Source organism: Hemicordylus capensis, chromosome 9, assembly GCF_027244095.1.
Source record: "Hemicordylus capensis ecotype Gifberg chromosome 9, rHemCap1.1.pri, whole genome shotgun sequence".
Classification (NCBI taxonomy): domain Eukaryota; kingdom Metazoa; phylum Chordata; class Lepidosauria; order Squamata; family Cordylidae; genus Hemicordylus; species Hemicordylus capensis.
Genome location: NC_069665.1, coordinates 25,336,209 through 25,361,795, shown reverse-complemented (window position 1 = coordinate 25,361,795; position 25,587 = coordinate 25,336,209). Strand labels below are relative to the sequence as shown.

Here is a 25,587-nt window from a genome sequence, read left to right as displayed (position 1 = left end):
CGCTCTGGGATGAGCAGAAGGTTCCAAGTTCCCTCCCTGGCAGCATCTCCAAGATAGGGCTGAGAGAGACTCCTGTCTGCAAACCTGGAGAAGCCGCTGCCAGTCTGGGTAGACAATACTGAGAGAGAGAGACCAATGGTCTGACCCAGTATTTGGCAGCTTCCTATGTTCCAAGATGAGAGTTTACCTGGTGAGGTTCTCCAACTCTATTTGCTGTTTGAAACTTGGGCCACAAGACACAAAAGTCACCCTTCCCCACCCAAATACCACCCCACCCCACACACAACCCAGGCACACACAACCCAGGCCAGATTCAACCTCTTGGCCCCGAGAAAGTCACGTGAATCCATTTAGCAAGCACATCCAAGGGGAGAAAAGGGAAAGAAGAAAAAGGCAAGGAAGGATATTCCAATGATATGACTGAAGATATATTCCAGGCGCTTGGGTGTTTCTCCCCTGCACACACACACACACACACACACACACACACACACACACACACTTTTTATGCACATTTCATCATCCCACTGACAGCCCTGGAAAGTTAAGCAATATGGGCTGCTGCACAAAGGTTTCAAACCTTGATGGGGCCCAATGGCGAGCTACTTTTGACAGTCAAATCATGACAAGCACGTTGCAGGCCGCTGCCCGTCAATCCGCAAACATCTTGGCCTGCTCCAACCGCTGCGCGGCGACTAAGCGGCGGGTCAAAGGTTAAGCTCGGAGAAGACAGCGATGAAAGGCAAGTGTCATGCACCGATGCATACTGCGAGGCGAGGAGGAGTGGTTGTCTTCGGGAGTACATGCAAAGCGCTCTCATTCTGTCCAGGCAGACACATCTCCGAAGGTCCTAAATGAGACCATTGCCAATTCATGAACAGGCCGACTGACAGGATGCCATTCAAGCTGTCTGTCTCGGCTGGGGCTCTCTCTCCCCCGCCCGCCTGGTCCTCTTCAAATTACAAATGCATGCAAAGTGTACGGTTAAAACAGAGCCCTTTGGCAGCTTTTTATAAAAAGAGGGGGGGGGTTAAAATAAAGGAAAAGGCACTGAAAAGTTGCGTTCGGGTTTTGATTGTCGCTTGGAAAACACAAGATAACCAATGGCTGTATGATCTACGAACAGGCAGCTAATTATTACGGCTGGCTGTCGTCCTATTGTCATTCCTCGTTAGAGGCTTAATGCCTCTATTATGTACTGCCGGGCGGGGGGGGGGATTAGAAACAGGCCCCCAATCTATACGAACAGTACAGAGTACGACCTAGAACAGAACTGAGCCACTTAGATTGTGTCTGTGTAAAATGACACTTACCCAGTTGTCTTGGGGAGTTAAGTACCACCTGAATGCATGGTAGGTTTCAGACGTTATATTCTATCTCGCCAAGGTTTCAGGTTCAGTATCGCCATTCATCTCACTCAGTTGTGTCTACACTGGCTGGCAGCGGCTGTCCAAGGTTTTGGGCAGGAGTCTTTCCCAGCCCTACCTGGGGATGCTGCCAGGGAGGGAACCTGGGACATTCTGCATGCAAAGCAGATGCTCTTTGGCAGACAAAATGGGAGGTCTTTATGACCTTTCAAATGAATAGCACATCTACTATCTTGATTATAAATATGGGGTGGAAGGAAGTGGGATAGTTCGAGGGTGCACTATGGCCCCATCCCTTAAGAGATGGGGTCACAGCATTCATATATAGTCACCCATCCAAATAAAAACCAAAGAAAATCCTGCTTAGAAGGGGGGGATAATTCATATTCACTACCGCAAGACCAGCTCTCCTCCCCAAAGGGGGAGGATTACTGAACCAAAACAACATTTTGCACTGTATTGTAAAAACCTAATTATTCTCATTAGATATTGGTTCATAGCAAGGCTTCACTATTTATTTAAAGCACTGCTTCAGAAGAGCTATGATTTCCAGTGAATGATCAAACACAAAACAGCATTATTTTGCATAACACATGCCTACCTTATTTGAAAACCAGTTGCAAGCAGAGATCTGCATGTTTGTTTTTACATCTAAATGATGTGAAACTCATTTAGTTTTGCCTGTATTAACATATAAAATACTTGAGGGAGGGGGAAAGTATCTTGTTTATCTAATAAATATCAATGCCTTCCATCCTTCATCTAAATCCAGCGTATGCCTGACGCCACATTTTTAGCAGGCAGACAAAATGGGAGGTCTTTATGACCTTTCAAATAAATAGCACATCTACTATCTTGATTATAAATATGAGGTGGAAGGAAGTGGGATAGTTTGAGGGTGCCGTTCTGTCACAGCTACTTGTCTGGGGCACGGTTCTCTCACGGCCCAGATCAGAGGCCTGGAGACACAGAAGATGAGGAAGTCCAAAAGGAAGATTTAGTGAAGTTTGTTTGGTTGGCAAATTTGGAATTCAACAGGTAATGCTCAAACTAGATCTTCTCCAGCAGGAGTTGCCAACCTTGATGGTGGACTACAAATCCCATCCTCCTGAGGCCCAATGGCCTTCTGCTCCAGATAGAGGCATCTTAATGCATATGCAAAGCTTGCTACCCACAAGGGAGACCCCTACATATTAGGGCAGAAACCAGAGACCCACATGCGTGTTTCTTTTCTTATGTGAATCTTCTTCTCTCCTTGATAACAGCCTATGCACATGCACACACGTCACTGTAGCCCTATTCAGACATTGTTGAGCACTTGTACAATGAGTACACAGTGTTCACAGTGTACAGTTATCCGCATGTCACGTTGAGCACAGGGTATAGCAGTCCACTTATCTGTGCCATGCAACTGGGGGCCTTACCCAGGTTTACTTTTAGCATGAACACAGGTACAGTCATTCACACAAAAACATGCATAAGTCCACAGACATCTCTACACTCAACTGCTGAAGCCAGGAACTCACATTTCTGTAGACAGGTGCCCTGTGTTATGAGGCACCAGCACTTCAGGTAGGAACAGGCGTTAGAGGGTTCCCAGGTATTACTATAACTCCGCTTGCCTGGAGTGGATATTGGCTCTCATCATCAGGAAGGGTCATAAAGGCTTCCTGTTCAGGTTGGGACTTCGCCCAATCACTGACAATCTTTACCGGTTGACTAGACTTCCCTCCTCCATCTCAGCCACTTCTAACCCTCAATGTTACTCCCTGGCTCTTGGCTTCCAGCTTCCACTTAGGAATATAGGAAGCTGCCACCTACTCAATCAGTCTGTCGGTCCATCCAGCTCAATATTGTCTACACAGGCTGGCAGTGGCTCACCAGGGTTTCAAGACTAAATCTACGCACACTAGGATCAATGAAGAACAAGATAAGTTACCGCAAAAAAGCCATACAAAAAATATAGAGACAATAATTTAATGTAACGATAACTAAAAGCACCATAAGTCATCCAACACATCCAAATGAAGAATTCTAAATCTCGATTAAGTCAGAATTATTAATTATTATTATTATTAATGACAAGTATGGACCTGCAAAAAGGGTTGCAGTACACCTTTCCCCCTCAAAAGCACAAGGGGTGATTGTCCTGAAGGACAATTCTTCAAGCTGAGAAATTTCTCACTCTTTTTGTTCAAATCCTCTTGACTCCACTCATTGAGTTCCACTAGCTCCGCCTACCTCATCTGTTAACTGCACTGAGCCAATGAGCATTCTATCCCACTAACTTACAAGGGGGCATATCTGGGTTGGGGTTTTTTTGCCCCTTTAGGGCTTTTTGCTTCAGATTTTTTAGATACCGTGGGTCTCCCTAAGCCCGATACCTCCCATTCGCTAGCAGGTGCTCCAGTTTATGCATCCGTAAGGATCATAATGTTTCCAACTCTTTCGGAAATAGATATAAGCTTGTCATAATTAACGTCAGAGTTCTAAGCTGAGATCACTGGTATTCTGGACAATGTTTGCTGTTCAACGGCTCTCCTTCCGTTATGCCATAGCTGCAGATGCAGGATTCTCTCTCTCAATCCTTGATTTTTGCTTTGTTTCATTCCGCCCTTTTATCTGCTGCTCATCCCACTGCTTTTATTTAAGGTGATAAAGTTACTTTAGTGCCACTGAGATGGTCACCTCTGCCCTCAGCTGATCAAATAGTTTAGCTGGAGGGAAGCATTTATCTCCCACTTCCATTATTATTATTTTCGTAGCTGTAAAGATTATATATATATTTTATGTCGGCAGCAGGCTGCAGCAGTGGAAACGAGGTATTGATCTGCTGTATTTGGCAATTTCTTTCCACCTTGCCATCGATAGCGTGTCAGCCGCCAACTGTACTGTGGTTGACCTCACAAATAGCTCTTTATGTTCCCATTGGATTCAAATGATATACTATGCTGAAAACTAAATCAATGAATGATTATAAAGTTTTGAGTCTTATTTCATGACCCCGAGGCAACTGGTGCTTCATGAGGGGAATGCTTGAAATGATACCTCATGTGCTAAAGGAGATGTTTCTATTTTGGTTTCGGCACAGCAGGCCTCGTTTTCACGGAGGGAGTCAGGCCTGTACCACTCAGAACTGGGCTGTGCCACTTCAGGCTGCAAGTGGGGTTCACGTGATTGACCTAAGCTGCAATTCTGTGCAGGACTGACGAAAATCAACGTTGTTGTTTTTAAAACTGTATCAAAAAATGGGTTATTTACATTTATTTTAAAAATGCAGTTCATAAAGAAGCTAGGTCAAAGATGCCATCATAATCATAACTTCTCATTATATTCTATAAACACGTATATGGGGATAAGATATAACTGATCAGTCCTATTCTACATACAGCACACACATACAGTCAAGCCCTTGATTTCCCACCCACCCCTCAAAAAAAGTGCAAAGACAAAGGTCAATGAATGGAGGATTTGGGGGGGTGGGGGATGGAGTAGATCTGAGCAACGAGTCGCCATCTGGATATAAATGCATGGAATGGGGAGGGGAATAGAAAGTGAAACCAAAAGTGAAACCAAAAGTGAACAGAACATATTCATGCAGTCTTGCAGAAACCTTTTCCGAGTGTATCCTCCATTGCTGAAGGGAAACGTCTATCATGTCAGCAGGCCATAAGAGAGACCCCATTTGGGAATATTTTAATGACATTCCTGTATTTCATTCATTCATTCCATTTCTATACCGCCCTTCCAAAAATGGCTCAGGGTGGTTTACATTAAAACAAAACAATTACACTCAATTAACAGTTAAAAACAGAGACTATAAAACATCATAAAACAATTAACAATTAAAACATTCAACACAGTTTAAAAACCCTGGAAAACCAGGTTATAGCGGATTAAAAACATTTACAACAATTTAAAAACCCGGGAAGGTCAGGCCAAACAGATAGGTTTTGAGGGCTCTCCTGAAGGCCAATCATGAATTCAGATTATGGTTTTTTGCAGGGAGTGCATTCCACAGCCCAGGAGAGGCTACAGGAGAATGTCCACCTTTGAGTCACCACCAGATGTATGGTGGTAACTGGAGATGGACCTCCTCAGATTACCTTAATGTGCGGTGGGGATCATGCAGAAGAAGGTGGTCTCTAAGGTAACCTGGACCTAAGCTCTTCAGGACTTTAAAGGTAATAACCAATACTTTGTATTTTGCCTGGAAACATATCAGTAGCCAATGCAACTGTTTCAAAACAGGCGTGATATGGTCTCTTCGGGTTGCCCCAGAGACCAGCCTGGCTGTCGCATTTTGAACTAACTGAAGCTCCTGAACTACATACAAAGGCAGCCCCATGTACAACACATTGCAATAGTCAAGTCTGGAGGTTACCAGCTGATGCACCACTGTTTTGAGGTCATCCGCTTCAAAGAATGGACGCAGCTGTCGAATCAGTCAAAGCTGATACAAAGCACTCCTGGACATAGCCTCCACCTGAGATACCAGGGTGAGGCCTGGGTCCAGGAGTACTCCCAAGTTCCGTACCTGCTGCTTCCGGGGGAGTGTAACCCCACCCAGCACAGGAAGATCTAACTCATCCCTCAGATTCCGAACCCTTACAATGAGCACCTCCGTCTTGCTTGGATTCAGTTTCAATTTGTTATCCCTCATCCAGCCCATTACTGCCTATAGGCAGGCATTTAGGGAATGAATGCCATTTCCTGATGATGCAGAAGAAAAGGAGAAGAAGATTTGGGTGTCTTCAGTATACTGATAACACCCAGCACCAAAACTCCTGATGACCTCACTCAGCCATTTCATGTAGATATTAAAAAGCATTGGTGACAGATACTTTCTGTACCTGTGGGTAAGAAAGGCCTGCGTGTGAAATGCAAGCAGTGCAACAACGAAACCTGAGATTTCCTGTCTATCGGGAGCAAGGAGTGGAAGTTAACCCCTTTGTGAGCCGTGACCTCCTACTTCGAGGGAGAACAGAATCTTCCTGACTAGTAATTTAAATTGTGGTTTAAATCATTAAAATTGAGTCCTTCTGTCAAGCAATTTAAATCATGATTTAGATCAAATCAACACTGATTCTGGGCATGCTGGTAGATTTCTGGATTATTTGTTTTAAAGGCTTAAAAATTAAAACCGCAGTGACAAACTAAAGCATTTTGAAGGTAAGGTTTAGGCAATTCTAAGGGTAACAGAATCAGGCATATTACCACTTTTCAAAGACCGCAGAGATAAGCAAACGTTCATGTTGATATATATACTTACTGGCAAGAGAACATCTCCTACTATAAGGCCATATTTTTACAAAACTCAAATATAGTATCCGAAATATGCAAAATACATTGGCAGAATCAGAATTTGTGGGCATCAGTTCTGATTCCGTTACCGATGTATTTTGCACATTTCAGATACTATAATAATTTCGTAAAAATGTGATCTAATAGTAGGATATGTTCTCTTGCAGCGGGTATATATAATCTTGAACATTTGCTTACGGCTACAGTCACTGGAAAAAACAGTAACACCCGATTCTGTTACCCTTGGATTTGCCCATATGCAAGATAAAAGGAGACAGATCTGTATGCATTACTTCCTGATCCACTCTCCTTACAGGACACAAATCGACAAAATGTGAGGGAAACTTCTAATAAAAAGCCCAAGTACCTTACATCCTCAAAACTCACTGATAACCCTTGTATCTACAGACATTAGACTATCTGCTGGCTGGCTTCTTGCCTTATTTACAGCACACATGCACCGTTTTACATCCAGCTTTATACTTAGCCTCTTAATAAATCTGAGCAACCTAAAGTACCGACATAATTCAGGCCGGCAAGACAGACATTTGCTCTTTAATTAAGTGGGTGATGTTCTGTTTAAAACCAAGAGACATCCTTGGGCTATCAGCTAAGATTAAGCGCTCCTTCTCGCCAAAGAAGACCCAACTCCTATCAATGTTAAAGGCTTTAAATCATGAAAAATAAAACTACCTAATGGTCTGTATTCAATAGTAAGCAGAGAGTCAGGACACAGGCCGGCCTGGATTAACACATTTTCAGTTATAACAAGTAATTTTACAGAGGATTAGTATCTTGATGGTCTGATCAATACAAGGCACTATTGCTATTACGGATGAAGAGAAAATTACCCCTCTGGTAATAAAGCGCGCTTGTCTGTTGGTTCTCCTTCATTTGCAGAAGCCATTACTGTAATGGTCCCAGCGTTAACAGCTGGGACAATTCGAAGCGGCATTGGCATGATGAATTTTAAAGCAAAAAACAGTTGCCATGCTCTCCATCTTACATCCCGACCTCGAAACTATGCACTGTTTATCTACCCGCTTCTAACTCACCGGTGATGCATTGCTTGAAGCACAACACTATTTCTCCATAAGTTGTCTCATTAATAGCATATGGGGCCAATAACGTAGCACTGGAGGTCCTTCCTTCAGGGCAGTTTTCATCGATGGGAGTGTCTGCACAAGTTAGATTCCTAATCTAAAAATCAAAGTGCAGGACTAATTTGTGCTCAGCAACCTAGAGAGGGCTCACAAGGACAGAAGAGGCTGGGAGATTTACTGTAGAGGTGACCTTGATTCTGACCTGTGCAGCGGCAGAAGAGGGCAACCAAGAAGATCGGGGGCCTGAAGCACCTTCCTTAGGAGGCAAGGCTACAGCATCTGGGGGCTTTCTAGTTTAGAAAAGAGGTGGCTATGGGGAGACATGATCGAGGTGCATAAAAGTATGCATGGAGTAGAGAATGTGGATGTCACCTAAAGTGGTGCAGCGGGGAAATGCTTGACTAACAAGCAGAAGATCAGGAGTGTGTGTGTGTGTGTGTGTGTGTGTGTGTGTGTGTGTGTGTGTACACACACAGAGAGCTAGATGGACTGGCAGATATATATATAGCCCCTGGTGTTGCCCCTGGTGGCACAGTGGTAAAACTGCCGCCCTGTAACCAGAAGGTTACAAGTTCGATCCTGACCAGGGGCTCAAGGTTGACTCAGCCTTCCATCCTTCCGAGGTCGGTAAAATGAGTACCCAGAATGTTGGGGGCAATATGCTAAATCATTGTAAACCACTTAGAGAGCTCCGGCTATAGAGTGGTATATAAATGTAAGTGCTATTGCTAGTGCTATATAGATAGATAGATAGATAGATAGATATCTGCCAGTCCATCTAGCTCAGTATTGTCTTCATAGACCAGCACCAGCTTCTCCAAGGTTGAAGGCAAGAATCTCTCTCAGCTCTATCTTGGAGATGCCGCCAGGGAGGGAACTTGGAACCTTCTGATGCTCTTCCCAAAGCGGCTCCATCCCCTAAGGGGAATATCTTACAGTGCTCACACATCAAGTCTCCCATTCATATGCAACCAGGGTGGACCCTGCTCAGCTAAGGGGACAAGTCATGCTTGCTACCACAAGACCAGTTCTCCTCTTCCGGTTGCCGGTTCAAATCCCCACTTGCACTATATCGGGCAGCAGCTAAATAGGAAGATGTTGAAAGGCATACTGCGTGGGAGGATGCAATGGTAAACCCTCCTGTATTCTACCAAAAAAACCCCACAGGGCTCTGTGGGTGCCAGGAGTTGAAATCAACACAACAGCACACTTTACCTTTAGAGAATGTGGACAGAGATGAATTTTTTCCCCTCTCTCACAACACTAGAACCAGGGGTCATCATCCTATGAACCTGATGGCCAGGAAATTTAGGACCAACAAAAGGAAACACGTTTTCACACAGCACATAAATTAATCTATGGAATTCTCTGCTATGGGGTGCCGTGATGGCTTTAAAAGGTGCTTGGACGAATTCATGGAGGACAGGTCTATCAATGGCTACTAGTTTGGTGGTGATAGACAACCTCCAGCCTAGGAGGTTGAACTATGAGTAGTTTGACTACTACTACTAGTAGAAGTTTACTGCTAGTAGTAAAAGTACTAAAGTAAAGTTGTGCCATCAAATCAGTGTCGACTCCTGGCGCCCACAGAGGCATATGGTTGCCTTTGGTAGAATCCAGGAGGGGTTTGCCATTGCCATCTCCCGTGCAGTATGAGATGATGCCTTTCAGCATCTTCCTATATCACTGCTGCCCGATATAGGTGTTTCCCATAGTCTGGGAAACATACTACTAGTAGTAAAATTACTAATAGTATTAGTAAACATTACTGGTAGTAAAAATTACTATTAGTAAAAAATTACTAGTAGTAATTAAACTACTCTATGAGAAGTAATTCAAATGACATATTACTTTCACCCTGTTCAGGCAACAATGTATTACAGTCCTCTACAAGGAAATATAGGAAGCTGCCTTCTACCGAGTCAGACCATTGATCCATCTAGCTCAGTATTGTCTATGCTTTATCTCAGTGGCTCTCCAAGACAATAGGCAGGAGTCTCTTTCAGTCCTATCTCGAGATGCCAGAGACTGAACCTGAGACCTTTTGCGTGCAAATGCTCACCCATCCAAATGCAAACTAAGGCAGACCCTGCTTAGCAAAGGGGACAATTCATGCTGGCTACCACAAAACCAGCTCTCCTATATATGATCAGAAGGTATGGACGCTCTTCAACCTCAAGATCTCGCAGCATGAAGAAAACAAGGAGGATTCACCTAGCCAATACTCTAATTTTTTTCACCTGTGTGCAGAATGAGTTTTGTTAGGAGCAGCAGTATCAAGGCAGTGAGTGTGCATGTGCATTCGGAATGGGATCTTCTTCATTCATTCATTCATTCATCCTGAGTGGGATCTAAAATTAACTGAGCAGACATCAAAAAACGTGTGAGTGTGTGTACATGTGCACACCTTAAAGGGAACACTGTTCCTAGCCCAGCCTTCTGCCTAATAGAGCCAGCATGATGTAGTGGTTAGAGCGCTGGACTAGGACCGGGGAGACCCGAGTTCAAATCCCCATTCAGCCATGATACTAGCTGGGTGACTCTGGGCCAGTCACTTCTCTCTCAGCCTAACCTACCTCACAGGGTTGTTGTGAAGAGAAACCTAAGTATGTAGTACATCGCTCTGGGCTCCTTGGAGGAAGAGCGGGATATAAAATGTAATAATAATAAAAAATAATAATAATAATAGGTTACTTTTCTATGTGCAGGAAAATACTGAGATGAGGCACATCTGTTCAAGCGATCCCAGGTACACCCATAAGTGATAGTCATCACAAAGCTGGATAGAACTTGCACTTGGATGACTGTCATTAGAGACTTGCATTTTGGGCGGTATACAAGTGTGTTAATTAAATTAGAAGCAAAGGATCTGGAAGCTCTTTCATGACACACAGGGAAAGGAAAAAACAAACCCTTGAATACTAGGAAGCAATAATAAACACACTGGGCAAACTTTTCAGCACGAGAATGAAACCACATTAACAAATGTAAACAACCACAACAAATGTTCCAGGGCTATAACATAGATCAAGCAGGCATTTCTGTAAAGGAAGAGCCAACATCTGTCAATGTCAGAGAAGAGGAGGGGAAACATCTAACAGTCCACACTGACTACTAGGCAAAGAGTCGAGGCAATTGTTTTGGTGCAGTTAGGAGCTTGTTTTCACAACAACGGAATATTACCATTTTTTGTAGAAAAACAATCAGAGGATGTTTTCATCGCTTCAGATTAGGCAGAGAACAACAAAGGAAGCTGCCTTAGACAGAGACAGACCACTGGTGTATCAAGGCCAAGGACCGTCTACTCAAATTCAACCTAAGATACTTTCCCCTTTGAATTTCTACCTGCCGTGCACCTGCTGCTCTCTAGCGAGAAAAATGAAGGAGAGGCAGTCTGGTCACAGTCTGAATCTCTCACAAAAGAGATTCAGCCATTGCAACTGTTCTCTGGATCGTTTTTCATGATGCACCATCTATTTGGCAGTATTCCTAGAATACTGCATACAAGAAAATGTCATTTCTTAGGAACACCGCCCCCCCCCCCCCCGCCCCCATTTTGTAATGAATGTTTAAAAGCACATTTACAGAAGCCACTCAGTTTTATCAGCTTCGGCCGATACGCCCACTGCAACCATACCTGCATAGAGATCGCTTGGCCAGTTACTCATACTCTGGTAACCTCTCACTTAGATTACTGCAATGCATTATACATGGGTCTGCCTTTGACAACAGTCCAAAAACTGTGGCTGGTACCAAACAGGGCTGCAAAATTATTAAATGGAACTGGTCGTTTTGATCCCATAACACCAGTGCTATGTCAGTTGCACTGGCTCCCAGTCCGTTTCTGGGCCCACTTCAAAGTGTTGGTTTTAATCTTTAAAGCCCTAAATGGTTTGGGACCGTGTTACCTGAGAGAGTACATTGCCCCAAATGCCCAACTTGGACCTTAATGAGGTGAGGCAGGGGGCTACTAGGGAGAGGGCCTTTTCGGTGGTGGCACCCCGTTTCTGGAATAACCTCCCCAGTGAGGTTCGCCTGGCTTCATCACCTTGTTCTTTTAGACGCCAGGTAAAGACCTTTCTGTTCATGCAGGCTTTTTAAATTTGATTTTTAAAACAGATTTAAAACAAAACAAGTTTTTTAATTGTTTCATGGGGGGGGGCATTGAGTTGTGATTTGATGTGCTTTATGTGTTTTTACTGGTGGTTTTAATATTGTGTTGTGAGCCGCCCAGAGAACAATTTGTTATGGGGTGGCTAACAAATAAAGTTCTTTATTATGATTAAGGATAGAGTGGGAGATACACCAATGGAGTGAAGACCCAGGGGCACAACCAAGGCATATCAGGTTCCTAACAGAGTCGTGAAGCAGTGTGGTGCAGTGGCTAGAGGATCGTACTATGGCTAGCACCTGCAAAGAAGTCCAGTTCTGGACAAAGGCTTTCATCGGGATGCTTTCTTACCAATGGATCCCATCACAAGCTGTTGTAACGCAGCAGAACTTACTTCTGAGTAGCCCTACATAGGTACAGGCTGCAATCCTGTGTTCACACTTATTCTACTGAAACCAGTGGGGCTGAGTCAACACGCAGGACGTCGCACCGTGCCGGCTGAACCCACAAGCTCACGCTTTTACATAACAGATTGAAAAAGCCAGCCTGGTTAGAAAAAGCCTCCAAGCCATCATGCTAGGAGTAGGGAGACCTGGGTTCAAATCCATACTCAGCCATCAATCTGCTTAGATGACCTTGGCCACCCAGCCACGCACTCAATCCCAGCACTAGCCTACTCTACAGGGGCGTTGTGGAGGCAAAATGGGTTTCTCCCATGCATGCCACCCGGAACGGCTTGCAGGGAGAACAGATGCAAATCAGCAAATGTGCTCAGGCAGGGATGCTCAGTGCTGCAAAGATGCCGCCGCTGCTGCTGTTAACCTGCGAACGGCTGGGAGGCATTTTCTCCCCCCAGGTTTTTTTTTTTTACCTTGGCATCTTTCTCTCGCTCTTCCCCTGCTGCTGCTGCTCCTCTCCTCTTCATGCTGCCGCTGCAAAGACCTCGCCTTCAAAATGCCCGCCCTTTCCAGCAGCACACGGGGCAAGCCTTCTTCCCTTGCAATCTCTTTGCAGTTGCTTCCCAGTTCCCAGCCCTGCCCGCACAGGCGACTTTCCCCTTCCCCGCGCTAGGACCACAACTCCCGAGATGCACCGCGGCGCGGCCCGAGAGAGCGGACGCGCTCCTCGGTAGTTCGCCGCCCGCCCATCGAAAGCGGGGATAACCGGCGCTGGAACCACAACTCCCAGCAGGCCATGCGAGGGCGGCTCCGGGACCACTCAGGAACCAGTGTCGCCGGGACTCGCTTCCTGCCTGAGACCGGAAGTGGCTGTGGAGCGTAGCAACGGAGCCGGTTGCTAAGGTGGGATGCGGAGAGGCGCCGGGGAGGACGGATGGGGTGGCCGAGGTGAGCTCGCGGCGGGCGGGGAGGCGGGGAGACGGGGCCCGGGAGGGGGAATCGGGGGCCGGGAGGGGGAATCGGGGGCCAGGAGGGGAGGGCTGGCTGGCACGCATTCCTCCCTTGCTCTCCATGGGACCCTGTCCCTCCGTCTTTGCTCCTGTTCTGCACACAGTGGCTGACATCCGGACTTGATTACTCGCGAGTAGTCCCGCTGAAATGTAGTGGGGCTGCCCAGTTCACTGCAGCCGGGAATGGTGGAAGCTGCAGCTGGAGAGCCTCGGCTTGGCCACCCCTGAGAGCAGATTGGGAGACAGAGGGAGCTGCTGCCTACTGAGTCGGACCATTGGTCGGTCTGCCTCAGTGTTGCGTGGCAGCAGCTCTCTCCAGGCTTCCAGGCAGGCGTCTCTCCCAGCCCGTCCCCTGAGCCGGGCTGGGACACGTTACAGCGCTTAGTACTCACCTGTCGTTGCCCATCCAAATGCAAACCCAAACAGACCCTGCTTAGCAAAGGGGACTATTCTAAATTCACTATATCCCAAGAGCAGCTTAATCTGGAGATGCAGAGATTAAGATTCTGATAGATCATCTTTTGTATATAGATATATCTAGTCTCATATATTCCATCTATATAGATATTTTCAGGTTCCCATATAAAAAAGCTGCATATAACATTTGGTTGATTGATTAAGTGCTGTCAAGTCGGTGTCAACTCTTAGCGACCACATAGATAGATTCTCTCCAGGATGATCTGTCTTCCACTTGGCCCTTAATGTCTCTCAGTGGTGCATTCATTGCTGTCGTAATCAAGTCCATCCACCTTGCTGCTGGTCGTCGTCTCCTTCTCTTTCCTCCAACTTTCCCCAGTATTATGGACTTCTCAAGGGAGCTGGGTTTTTGCATAATGTGTCCAAAGTATGATAGTTTGAGCCTGGTCATTTGTGCCCTGAGTGAAAATTGTGGATTGATTCGTTCTATGATCCATTTGTTGGTTTTCCTGGCTGTCCATGGTATCCTCAAAAGTCTTCTCCAGCACCAAAGTTCAAAAGCGTCAATACTTTTTCTCTCTTGCTTCTTCAAAGTCCAGCTTTCGCATCCATAGAGTGTCACGGGAAAAAGCATTGTCCGAACAATTCTAATCTTTGTAGGTATAGACACGTCACCGCATCTAAATGTCCTTTCCAAGGCCTTCGTTGCAACCCTACCAAGTGATAGTCTGCGGCTTATTTCTTGACTGCATATAACTGTACAAGTGTGTGTATTCTCATATTTATACATACATATATCCAATTTCCTACAGCTATTGTTGTCCTATGAAGATTCTCCTATGAAAATCTGTAGATAGGTATATAAATTGTGAGTGTGTGTGTGAGAGAGAGAGAGCATCATCATCCATATGATAAATAACATATAGATGATGTAATGCGCTTTACCTAGGGTTTCCTTTGAAGATGATCGGGATGTTTCAGCGAGTCCAGAATGCAATAGCTTGCCTACTTATGGGTGCCAAAAGATATGGTAACACCTCTCCTGCAGTCGCTGCACTGGTTACCCATTCGCTTCCGAAATCAATTCAAAGTCCTGGTTCTTACCTTCAAAGCCTTGCAGGGCTTGGCCCCTGTTTACCTACAGAATCGCCTCTCCCATCCAGTTGCATCCTGTCCTGTTAGATCATTTCAGATGGCCCTTTTGTCGGTCTCTGATATTCGAGAGATTTGGAGTTCTAGGACCCGCGAAAGGGCTTTTTCGGTTGCTGCCCCCCTTCTTTGGAATTCTCTTCCCCTTCAGATTCCTCTAGCCCAGAGTCAGGGTGCCCATCAGACAAATCCACAGCTGTGTGGAATCCATTTTCTAGGAGTGGAGACCACGGCTGGGGTTGTGGCCTTCTGATGCAGCCGTGTGGAACGCGCTTACAGAAAAGCCGTCCTAATGTGACTACAGCACGACCAGAAGGTGGTTGTAGTGCTCAGGTTGGGATGGATTGGCTTCTCAGTTGTCCCGAAAGGCCTCCCCTCCTATTTGTCTGTAGTGTGTAGCTTTAACTTGCTTGTTGCTAGTAGTGCTGCCAATTCCCAGCTCATAAGAAAGAGTGGCTGCAGGTTCCCCAGCCCCTTCCATTATTATTGGGCACGCCATCCCTCCCTATCCCCTCACCATACAGTCTGCTTAATTAGTAACTTCTTGGTTTTCAGAAAACTAAAGTGTGTGATTGCCCTGCAAACGAAGCTCAGTTAACAGAATGTATATATAAAACTCAGATAACGGTATATAAATATTAGTGGTAATAGTAGAATCAAACTCTACTGTTATAAAGTACATTTAAACAGGCACACACCAAAAGCTCTTAAAATACCCTTTTCTCACAATGAATATATCTACGAAGCAGGTCTTTCAGCTTTGCTGATAATGTTGCCCTGCCCACTGGGACTGAAATAATATCCTGTTGATTTAAACAAAAAAAACAAAACACAATTTAGATCCAAACTTGCTGAAGCAAACTGATATTACGTTCAGGATATGTTTTGTGCTGAATCTGAAAACCTGTCCATGCTTATAGTCCTGTTGGTTGCTCTCAAAGCCAAATGTGCGATGCACAGACATACGTATCAGCAGTTAGAAAATCCACTTCAAAATCCATGTTGAAACAAGCCAGTTACAGGAGCACATAGTGTGTGTGTATTGGTTTATTTATATATTAATGTGATTATACGCACAGGCACTTTGTAAATGGAAGTGGGGTTCTGTTCTCCACTACAACTGCGGATAACAGGATTGCAGATACCAAGGCATTGAATCAATGGGACTCGGCAAGTTAGGTTCCTGAAGGGGGGGGGGAGGTCAAAATAATGCAAAAATGGTCAAAACAATGCAAACAAAGTGCTGTACCATGCTCTGCAGGTCCCCAGATGTCCACCGATGCCCCCCAAAAGGCCCAATTCAGCCATATTTTGGTGAAAAAAATGTGGTTTTTGTTGTTTATTTTAAAATGAGCCACAAAATGGCTCCTGTGCTCAAAATGGCAGCCAGAAATGACCTAAGACTTCATTTCCGGCCACCCTAAACCCATGGATATGTTGAATTAGCCCTCCCTCCACCCCGCGTATGCTGAGGTCAGCTGTCAATTACCCAGCCAAGGATATGTGAAACAGTGGATGCTGGATCCCTGAAGGGCAAGGTTCTCCTGTACCCCCAGAGTGGTAATCTGTATGTGGTGGGGAGGGAGAGAAAGGGTTTTGCAACAGAGGAAGAATACATCACTACCTCCCTCAGTCATTTAATCTCATAATTTATACTGTATTACTATGATACTTCAATTTAAGTTATGGGCAGGCATAGAAAGTTTTCATTTCTGCTTTGCCATTCACAGCTCAGCCATGTCTACTGCAGCTGATGAAACATCAGAGGACCTGCCGGTGAAAGATGTAGGTCTAAATCTTGCCGCATTTGGAGCACTGCAAGGTTTGTACCAGTTGCTGTTGTTCATTTAAATTTTTGATCAGTTTCTTTAAACTCCATGTTAGACTGCTTCTTCAGATAAATCTACATAGAGAATTAAGGAAATGGGTACTAACTAAACTGAGAGGGTCTGAGGCAGCGTCCCGTGTAAGAGGGATTCTCAGACATTGTTGACTCCAATTTCCTTTGGCTCCTGCAGCTGATCTGAACTGAAAACATGGAGTCTGGCTTGCTTATTAATGGCAAAATAGGAGGCTAAAGGTCAAGGCAGGGGAATCTGATCCAGCAGATAAATGTTGGTTTCTCCTTCTTTTCTAGAGCCACCACCAGTTCAGGATGTGAAGGCCCGGCAGGCTGTGTCGCGGATCAGCCGAGAAGAGTTGCAAGACCGCTACCTTCGCTTGCACGATGAGAACCTCTTACTTAAGCAACATGCACATAAGCAAGAGGACAAGATTAAAAGGTCTGGTTTCCTCGTCCTCTTCTTGTAGGGTGCACTCTCTGGCAACCTCTAAGCTTGACTACTGCAGTGCCCTCTACGCGCGCCTGCCTTTGTATGTAGTTCATAAACTTCAGTTGGTCCAAAATTTAGCGGAGAGATTGGTTTCCGGGGTGCCTCGGAGAGACCATATTATGCCTGTTTTAAAGCAATTGCATTGGCTACCAATAGGTTTCCGGGCAAATTACAAAGTGCTGGTGATTACCTTTAGAGCCCTAAACGGCTTAGGACTGGGTTACCTAGAAGAGTGCCTTCTTCTGCACGATCACCATGAACACTTAGATCATCGAGAGAGATCTGCCTCCGCATGCTGTCAGCTCATCTGGCAGTGACTTGGGAGCAGGCCTTCTCCGTAGTCGCTCCTGGGCTATGGAATGCGCTCCTTATAGACGTCCGTGGTTTAACATCTTTGCCAGCCTTCAAAAGAGCCCTTAAGACACATTTTTTTCCAGCCAGGCTTTTAGTAATCTCTGACTTATTTAAATTTTTAAATTGCTATCCTTAACAGTTTGTTTTATTTTGTTTTTCTCGTGTTATTTTTGTGAACCGCCTAGAGCCTTTGGAGTCGGGAAGTATATAAATTTAATAATTAATAATAACAGGCCCTGTCATGCACCAAAAATAGTAGCCTCTGATAATTCTTGGGTAGGAGCTGCATATGGCCTCCTGAACTGTTTACATTCCTCCACTTCTTATGGACTAGCACCCCTGCAGCACAGAATGCAGCATCCTGCACCCCCACCCACTTTTCACTGGACTTTCACCAGCCTTGTCCACAACAACTAATTACCCTTTCTATGTCAAGGGATGGGGCTATAGCTCAGTAGTAGAGCATCTGCTTTGCATGCAGAAGGTGCCAGGTTCAATCCTTGGCAGCATCTCCAGGTAGGGCTGGGAAAGACTCCTGCCTGAAAACTGGGAGAAGCCGCTGCCAGTCAGTGTAGGAAATACTGAACTAGATGAACTATGAGTCTGACTCGGTATCAGGAAGCTTCCTATATTCCTGTATGCACTCATTTTGTAGGTGGATTTTATGCATTTCTGCTGCACATTTAGGTGGATTTTATGCATTTCTGCTGCACATTTAGAACATACCTTACAGGCAGCTAACTTATTTATTTTATTTATTTATTTTTGCATTTATATACCGCCTTTCGTTAAAAAGATAACCCCAAGGCGGTTTACAAAAGTTAAAAACATACAATAAAAAGACAATAAAAACATCATGTTAAAAGTATAAAGACATATAAAAACAGGCATAAAAACAATACAACAGATACAACAACTTGTTCTGTGATGTCCCAAAGCTATTACAGTTAACCCCACCACCATCACCCCACCACCGCATGCACATCCTTGTATTCTTTTAACTCAAAAGCTTGTGAGTATAACTGTACTAAAATGAAAGAAGCCCTTGTAAACGAATGAAGTGTGTCTCTATTTCCAGTCTCCTGTCTGGACCTCTGCAAAGAATAGACTCCCTATAAACGAGATACAGCTCTTGAAGATGTGCGACCAATTTTGTAAAGTCTTGAACTTCTCTCCTCCATCAAAGCCACCTTTTGTTTCTTTGCCTGCCAAGTCCCTCCCTACCCCCCAATTCCCCACCCCGCCCCTCAATTCATTGCTGGAAGTGTTTTCTGCTCTTGTATATTACATCAGCCCCCTCCCCCCCCCCCCCGCAAGTGCCCTCTCTGTCTTTTGTTCTGGCTTCCCCATGTTTATCAAAACTCTGCAAAATCAAAGGTACAACCCTCAAGATGCCAAAAGCAAAAAACTTGTATCCTTTTAAAGCTAGATGAAAACCATGCCTCCTGAATCCAATTATATCCCGCAGCTAGCTGCTAAACCTCTCTTAAGCACGTTGGTATTATTTGCTAAGCATAAGATGTAACAAGGCGACACGAGCGATTAAGAGCCTGCCTTTAAGCCAGCCCACCTACTCATTTTTAGAAACCCGAAATGTGCTGCTCTTTTCTTTCCTCCCTTCATTTTCTTTTTCTTTTCTTTTCCGCACTTACACCCCAACTGGAAGCACGGCGTCGGTGGAATGTGTTACATATTGTAAGCATGCGTCGGCTGGTTTACTGTCATATGGGACCGTGGTTCGACGTGGCCCCACCACATCCCCAACCTGTAACTCTACTTAACGGCGTGCAGAGTTCCTCTGGAAGGTCATGCGTTCCAAATTTGAGCAGCATATGGAGTAAATATGCGTCCCCCTCTCTTTACTAAACTTTAAATGATAAGCCTTAGGAAACTGTTATTTGTCAGTGCCATAAAGCAGATTGCTACCCAGTGGTTTCAATTAACTTCAAAGGGTTCTTCACAGGCAGTAATAGTTATATCAAAACCTGAAATTTATTATTCAGGTTCTGTACTGAAGTCTTCACAGTGATTATGTTCCTTTCAACAGAATGCTTTTTATGCTGACTTCCCCACCCCCACCCCACCGCCCCGCTTGCCATATATATATGCTGTTCCCCACCCCCCACCCCCACCCCACCGCCCCGCTTGCCATATATATATGCTGTTTCTCCTCCACCTCACCCACCCCCTTTCCCCCAGAATGGCCACCAAGTTAATACGGCTGGTTAATGACAAGAAAAAAGCCGAGCAGGCCAGTGGCGGCCCCAAGCGCCTGGGCCAGGATGTGGAGATGGAGGAAATGATCGAGCAGCTGCAGGAGAAAGTTCGGGACCTGGAGAAGCAGAACGAGGGCATCCGCAACCGGCTCATTTCAACCAAGCAGCAGCTGCAGCTTCAAGGGCACCGGCACGCGCCCTATAGCTACGTCCAGGCCCGCATCAACACAGGCCTCAAGAAAGCCAACGAGGGCGTGGCAGTCCAAGAGCGAGCCAAGAAAGGTACCCCAGTATGATGCCCATTCTAAAAGCTGGCCCTTTCCAATAGAGGAAGGTGTCCTTACAGGGTTGCTTAGGTGCCCAAGGAACAGTTTTGCAGTGCTGGCCAGGCCTTTGGGGAGACGGAATATCTGTCCCCAAAACCAGCATTGAAAGGTCAGCCATTTCTTGGGTGTCGCCAATTGAACTGGTAGGAAATGACCGAAAGGTAGAACCGTCTCCTAATTAAATTAATTAAATTTAGGGTGCCTCTCAGTACCAGTTGCAGGGGAGTAATGGCAGGAGAGAGGGCACGCCCTCAACTCCTGTCTGTGGCTTCCAGCGGCATCTGGTGGGCCACTGTGCGAAACAGGATGCTGGACTAGATGGGCCTTGGGCCTGATCCAGCAGGGCTGTTCTTATGTTCTTAAATAAAGCTTGGTTGTAGTTTGTTTGTCCGGAAGCTGTCTTTCAGCCCTGCCTGGAGATGCCAGAGAGGAAACTTGGAACCTTATGCATGCAAGCATGCAGTAGGGATGTGCACGGAACCACATGCTTGCATACATGGCTTTAGGGGCGGGATGGGTGCATTTCCCCCTGCCGGAGCACGAGTCCCTAAAAGCATACCTCGCTGCCACCCTGTGCCAACGTTTACCAGATGTACCCGGAAGTAGGAGCTGCGACTGTGCGTGTTAACCCTAACCAGCATGGGGTGGCAGGGAGGAACGCTGCCACCCCATCGGGCTTTTAGGGACTCGCACGCCGGCGGGGGAAACCCAAGGGGCGGTGTACCCACCCCCACCCTTAAAGCTGTCCCTCTCCCCCCCACACCACAGCTGTTGAACCTTTGAGCCGGCCAGGGTTCGAACTGGTTCGGAGGCCCATAAAAGGGCATCTGAACTGGTTTCTGCACATCCCTAGCATGCAGGTGCTCTTCCCTTGAACTATGACCCCATCCCCTAAGGGGAATACCGTATTTACCCAAATACAAGACGACTCTGAATTTAAGATGATCCCCTTTAAAAATACAAGTTAAATAAAGGTTTGACTTGTATTTACCCTCAAGGAAAAGGACTCTGAATTTAAGACAAACCCTAATTCTTAACATCAAAGAACTGGGGGGAAACCTAGTCTTGGATTTAGGTAAATACAGTATCCTAAAATGCTCACATGTAGTCCCCCATCCAAATGCAAACCATATTCTCCCAAATATATATTTACATTTATATCCCACTGTTCCTCCAGTGAGCCCAGAACTGTACATATGGTTATGCTTATCCTCACAACAACCCTGTGAGGCAGGTTAAGCTGAGAGAGACTTGACTGGCCCAGAGTCACTCAGTGAGTTTCATGGCTGAATGGGGATTTGAGCTTGGATCTCCTCAGTCCTAGACCAACATTCTAACCACTACACCATGCTGGCTAATCCTAGTTGATTGGTTAATGGATTAAATTTGCATGAGCTATAGCTAAGATCTTTAGCTATATCCAAATGTTTGGTGTAGAATGTGTTCAGACATAATGGGAACCCCTTCCATGGACTTATATGCTTCCTCCCTCTCTTCCTCTTTCACCTTCAAGAGGAGAAGATTGAAGCGTGCTGCTTTCAGTTTTGTTTAAACCACAGTTTCATACAAACTTAGAGAACTGTGGTTTATTCACACTACAGCTAAGTTTAAAAAAACTGTATCTGAAACCACAGTTTGGTCCTATTTGTTTAATCATAAAACGCAGTTCCCCAGATTGGTTCCTGGTAGTTCGTAGGGGAAGATGGAGATACATTTTCCTTTTGCAAGGGTGTGTGCGGTGGGGAGGGGAAGTCTCTGTTGTTGATAGAGACCCTCCCCAACATTGGGCCTTTTCCCATGTAGGCTTTCAGGTTATGTGTGCAGTCACCTTACAAATACAGATGGAGTGATAATGCTTAGTACACATGGTTACCGTAACTGCTATTGCTTACTTGTGGTCATTTACTTAAAAATAAATATACTCCTTTGTTTGTCACCCTCCCCTTCTCCTTCCAGGAATGAGAATGCAAGATGTGGAAATCAGATCTCTGAAATCGCCACAAGCTTTGCCCCCCAAATACGGACACAGCTTACTTGAGGAAGCGAGAGCAGAGATAAGAAACCTGTATGATTTTTTTTCTCTGTATTTCATCCTTTTTGCTTCACCTTGTGATGTCAGTCAGTTAACTGTTAAAACAAAAGCTGAAAATGTGCTGCACAAGCCCCACCCACTTGAAACGGGCTTTCCCTTAGAAGTTCCCGGTGGATTGTGCCCAAGGATTGGTTTTGTCAATGTCCTGCAGATCACCTGGAGGTCTACCAGTAGATCCCAGTCTGCCTTCTGCCTGCCCCCAGGTTGGGTTTCACATATCAATATTCTGTTTACTCAAGGGAGAGGGAGAACTCAAAGTCTTATATTTATTTATGTATTTATTGTGACATTTTTGTATCCTGCCTTTCTACACTATAGAATGTGCAGGTCAGCTAACAGATTAATAGCAATCAGAACTAATAAAACTGTGTTAAAGTAAGTCACAGCAACCGAAACAGAAACACATAAAAAGAAAAACAACCAGATATTCTGGAGGAAGCTAAAAAGTCAAACAAATCACACACACACACACACACACAGAGCCAAAAACTTGCTGAAACAGAAATGTCTTCAGCCAGCAGCAGAAGACCACCAAAGAGGAGGTCCTTACCAGTGTTCCCCTGTAACAGGGATTCCCAGATGTTGTTGACTCCAGCTCCCATCATCCCCAGCGGCAACGGCATTTGGCTTGGGATGGTAGAAGTTGTAGTCAACAACATCTGGGAAACTGTTACAGGGAGCACTGGTCAGCACCATCTCCCATGGAAGGGCGTTCCACATCTCGGGCAGCCCCACAAAGGAAGCCCTGTTCTGCACCCCCAATGAATGGCATTTCAGTGGCAGGACTTTGTGAATGGGCAGGATCAAAAGGGGTGGAGAGGTGGGTGGGAACGGTGACCTGCCAGCCTACATTGGGGGAAACAGGAGGGCAGCACCAAAAGGCTGAGCCCATAAACCAGTAGTAGTAAGCTGGTACAGAAAAATGTGTTCAAAACGCATTTTGAATTATATGCTCTTTCTCAGGGGAGAATGATTAAGAAATAAGTGTTCCAAAACATGCTTCTTGTCTTATGCAGCTCTTAGACCATAATGCAGAATCTGATCATACCTCTCGCCTTAGCATGCTCTTAAGTCTTTCCCCCTGACAAAGAGCATGCAACTCGAAACAGGCAGGAATTCTGCAAGAAACAGGGATGTGGATGGAACCGGTTTGATCGGCCAGGAGTTCCACTGGTTCGAAGCAGGGCATAGCTTTATGGGCGGGAGAGGGTGCCCTTACCCCTCCCTCCGATTCTCCCCTTCCGGCGCTCCATTTGTAAAGTCCCCCGTCAGGGTGGCAGCATACCTCCCTGCCACCCTGTGCCCTATTTGGCCGAAAGTGCCGGGGGCGCCTGTGCGTGCCGAATGCACCTTTCAACCCCTGCCGGTTCCATGCGCATCCCTAGCAAGAAGCACGTATTATTCTGCAACAGCCTACTATTCCTTCTGTCAACCTCAGCCTTATGTCTGAGATGGGTCCTAGGTCTTGTCTCACTTTCCATACATTCACAAGGACTGTTTTCAGTATCAAATTAGCAATGGATGAGGAGCTGCCAAAGGTTGGTTCATCCAACAGCTAAGACTGTTAATGAATCCCAGTACTTTTGGGCTTAAGAACCTTGTGGCAGAATGCCTTGGATTGAGACAGTATCATGATACATCCAAATCAAGGTGATTTTTTTAAAAGTGTGTTTTTTAAAAAGGAAAAACCACCCCACACATGCAGCTTCACCGCATTATAAAGGAATAAACTTTGCTTGTTTGATCTCTGCTTTGGGCACCTGTGTCAGTCACCTTCGATAGCAAACATATGGTCTCAGAAATGCAGGCGGCCATATATAGTCTAGTCAAGTTAATAGGTACCAACTGTAGTTGACTCACAAAATGTTTTATAGTGGGAGAAAAATGTGCAATAAAGATAGCCAACAAGACAGCTACCTTCATAAAATGCAGTGGTACAAATCTGCGATTACTTCAGAAACATTTACCCCCCAAAAAGAAAAGTGGTAGTGTGTTCTGAATATTCCTACAAGGGCATCACACATTATCAGCTAGAGATGCTGCACCTTTATACTAGGAACATAAGAAGCTGCCTTATGCTGAGTCAGAACCTTGGTCCATCTAGCTCAGTATTGTCTATGCTGACTGGCAGCAGCTCTCCAGGGTTTCCAGAGAATGAACCTAGGACCAAGAAGAAGCTGTACCACTAAGTTATGGCCCCATCCCCTAAGGGAAATAAATATCTTACAGATTTTGCATGTAGTTACCCATCCAAATTCAAACCAACGCTGACCCCACTTAGCAAGGGGGACACACTCACTGCCACAAGACCAGCCTTCCATCAATGCCTGACCTACTGAAGCTCTATCTGCTACTCTGTTCATTTTTATGACTCTTTCCCACACACGCTCTTTGGAAGTCAGATGTGTTTACGTTTATGAAATGGGGTTGATTGATCTACTGAGTCTCTGGGTGTCAGGACACCCGTGCTGTGTCATGGGTGGCCTCTTGAAGATTAGTCCGAGGTCAAGTCTTGGCAGGGCTCAGTAGAGAACCAGAGCCAGGGAACAGACCAGGAACGGGTTGGGAAGCAAGCAAGCCAGGAGTCAATGCCGAGCAGAGGATCCAGGAACCAAAATCAGGAGACAAGCCAGGAGTCAGAGTTGAAGCCAAGGATCACAGCCAAGCACACAAACAGGAATTGGTATTGGGGGAAAGAAGCCTGAAGCCAAGAATTAAAGCCAAGCCGATAAACAACAACCAGGAGAAAAAGTCAAGAGAATCTAGTCCAGGAGACCTTCAAATTGAGGCAAAGCCTGAAGCTAGGCAGGCAGCCTTTAAATCTTTCCTGTCCTGGAAGGAGCCAATGAGCAGCCCGGCTGGAAGGGATCAGTCCCGGGCTGAGAGCTCCATGCCCGGTGAGGCTGTATCCTTCAACTGGCTGCCACAGGGGGCAGCAGCAGTAGGCAGATTCTCCCATTGCCAGCCTTCAATACAGGCATTTCCTGACACAGGATTTGAGCAAACAATGGTACTGGTGACCTCTAGGGTATCATGTGGGGGTTCAGTCTTTGCACCACCATCCAGCTCTGGCCAAAGGAGAGAACTGCAAGGAAACCACCCACATCACTCCTAGAGGCCTCCTTGCACGAGCAGGCCAGATCAGATAATATTTCCGGACAAAACCTTCTGGACCAAGCTTTCTCATAATCTAAGCAACCAGGAAGCTCCTCTTATTGAATACAGGTTACCGTTGCCTTGTCTCTTTCTTTCTTCCTTCACTTCACCCTCTCATCAGTGGCACACAAGCTGAGCCTGTGTACACGGGAGCCCTCCTTCATCTATCTCTGATCCATCTAATATGGTCCTCCAACCAGAATCTTATTTTAGTATATAGTAGACTGTAATAATAATAATAGCTTATGACA

At 45.6% G+C, this 25,587-nt stretch overlaps 2 protein-coding genes across 11 annotated transcripts in view; one reads left to right on the top strand and one right to left on the bottom strand.

Moving 5' to 3' along the window:
- Nucleotides 1-13,022, bottom strand: part of FTO (FTO alpha-ketoglutarate dependent dioxygenase) — a 242,422-nt gene extending 229,400 nt beyond the window's left edge. For 3 of the 5 annotated variants that reach the window (XM_053270972.1, XM_053270973.1, XM_053270969.1), the window contains exon 1: nt 12,757-13,021. In XM_053270972.1, coding sequence (XP_053126947.1) covers nt 12,757-12,810 — 54 coding nt within the window. In that variant the 5' untranslated portion in view covers nt 12,811-13,021. Of the gene's footprint in view, nt 1-12,756 lie in introns of all 5 variants that reach the window. The other 2 variants (XM_053270971.1, XM_053270968.1) reach the window with 2 other exon arrangements.
- A 94-nt stretch (nt 13,023-13,116) lies between these two features.
- Nucleotides 13,117-25,587, top strand: part of RPGRIP1L (RPGRIP1 like) — an 81,001-nt gene continuing 68,530 nt past the window's right edge. For 2 of the 6 annotated variants that reach the window (XR_008311250.1, XM_053270967.1), the window contains exons 1-5: nt 13,117-13,231; nt 16,590-16,681; nt 16,997-17,141; nt 19,746-20,044; nt 22,045-22,153. Coding sequence is in view for 4 of the 6 variants with exons in the window: in XM_053270967.1 (XP_053126942.1) it covers nt 13,218-13,231; nt 16,590-16,681; nt 16,997-17,141; nt 19,746-20,044; nt 22,045-22,153 (659 nt within the window). In the remaining 2 variants the exon portion in view is untranslated. Of the gene's footprint in view, nt 13,232-16,589; nt 16,682-16,996; nt 17,142-18,494; nt 19,384-19,745; nt 20,045-22,044; nt 22,154-25,271; nt 25,406-25,587 lie in introns of those variants that run through there. The other 4 variants (XM_053270964.1, XM_053270963.1, XM_053270965.1 and 1 more) reach the window with 3 other exon arrangements.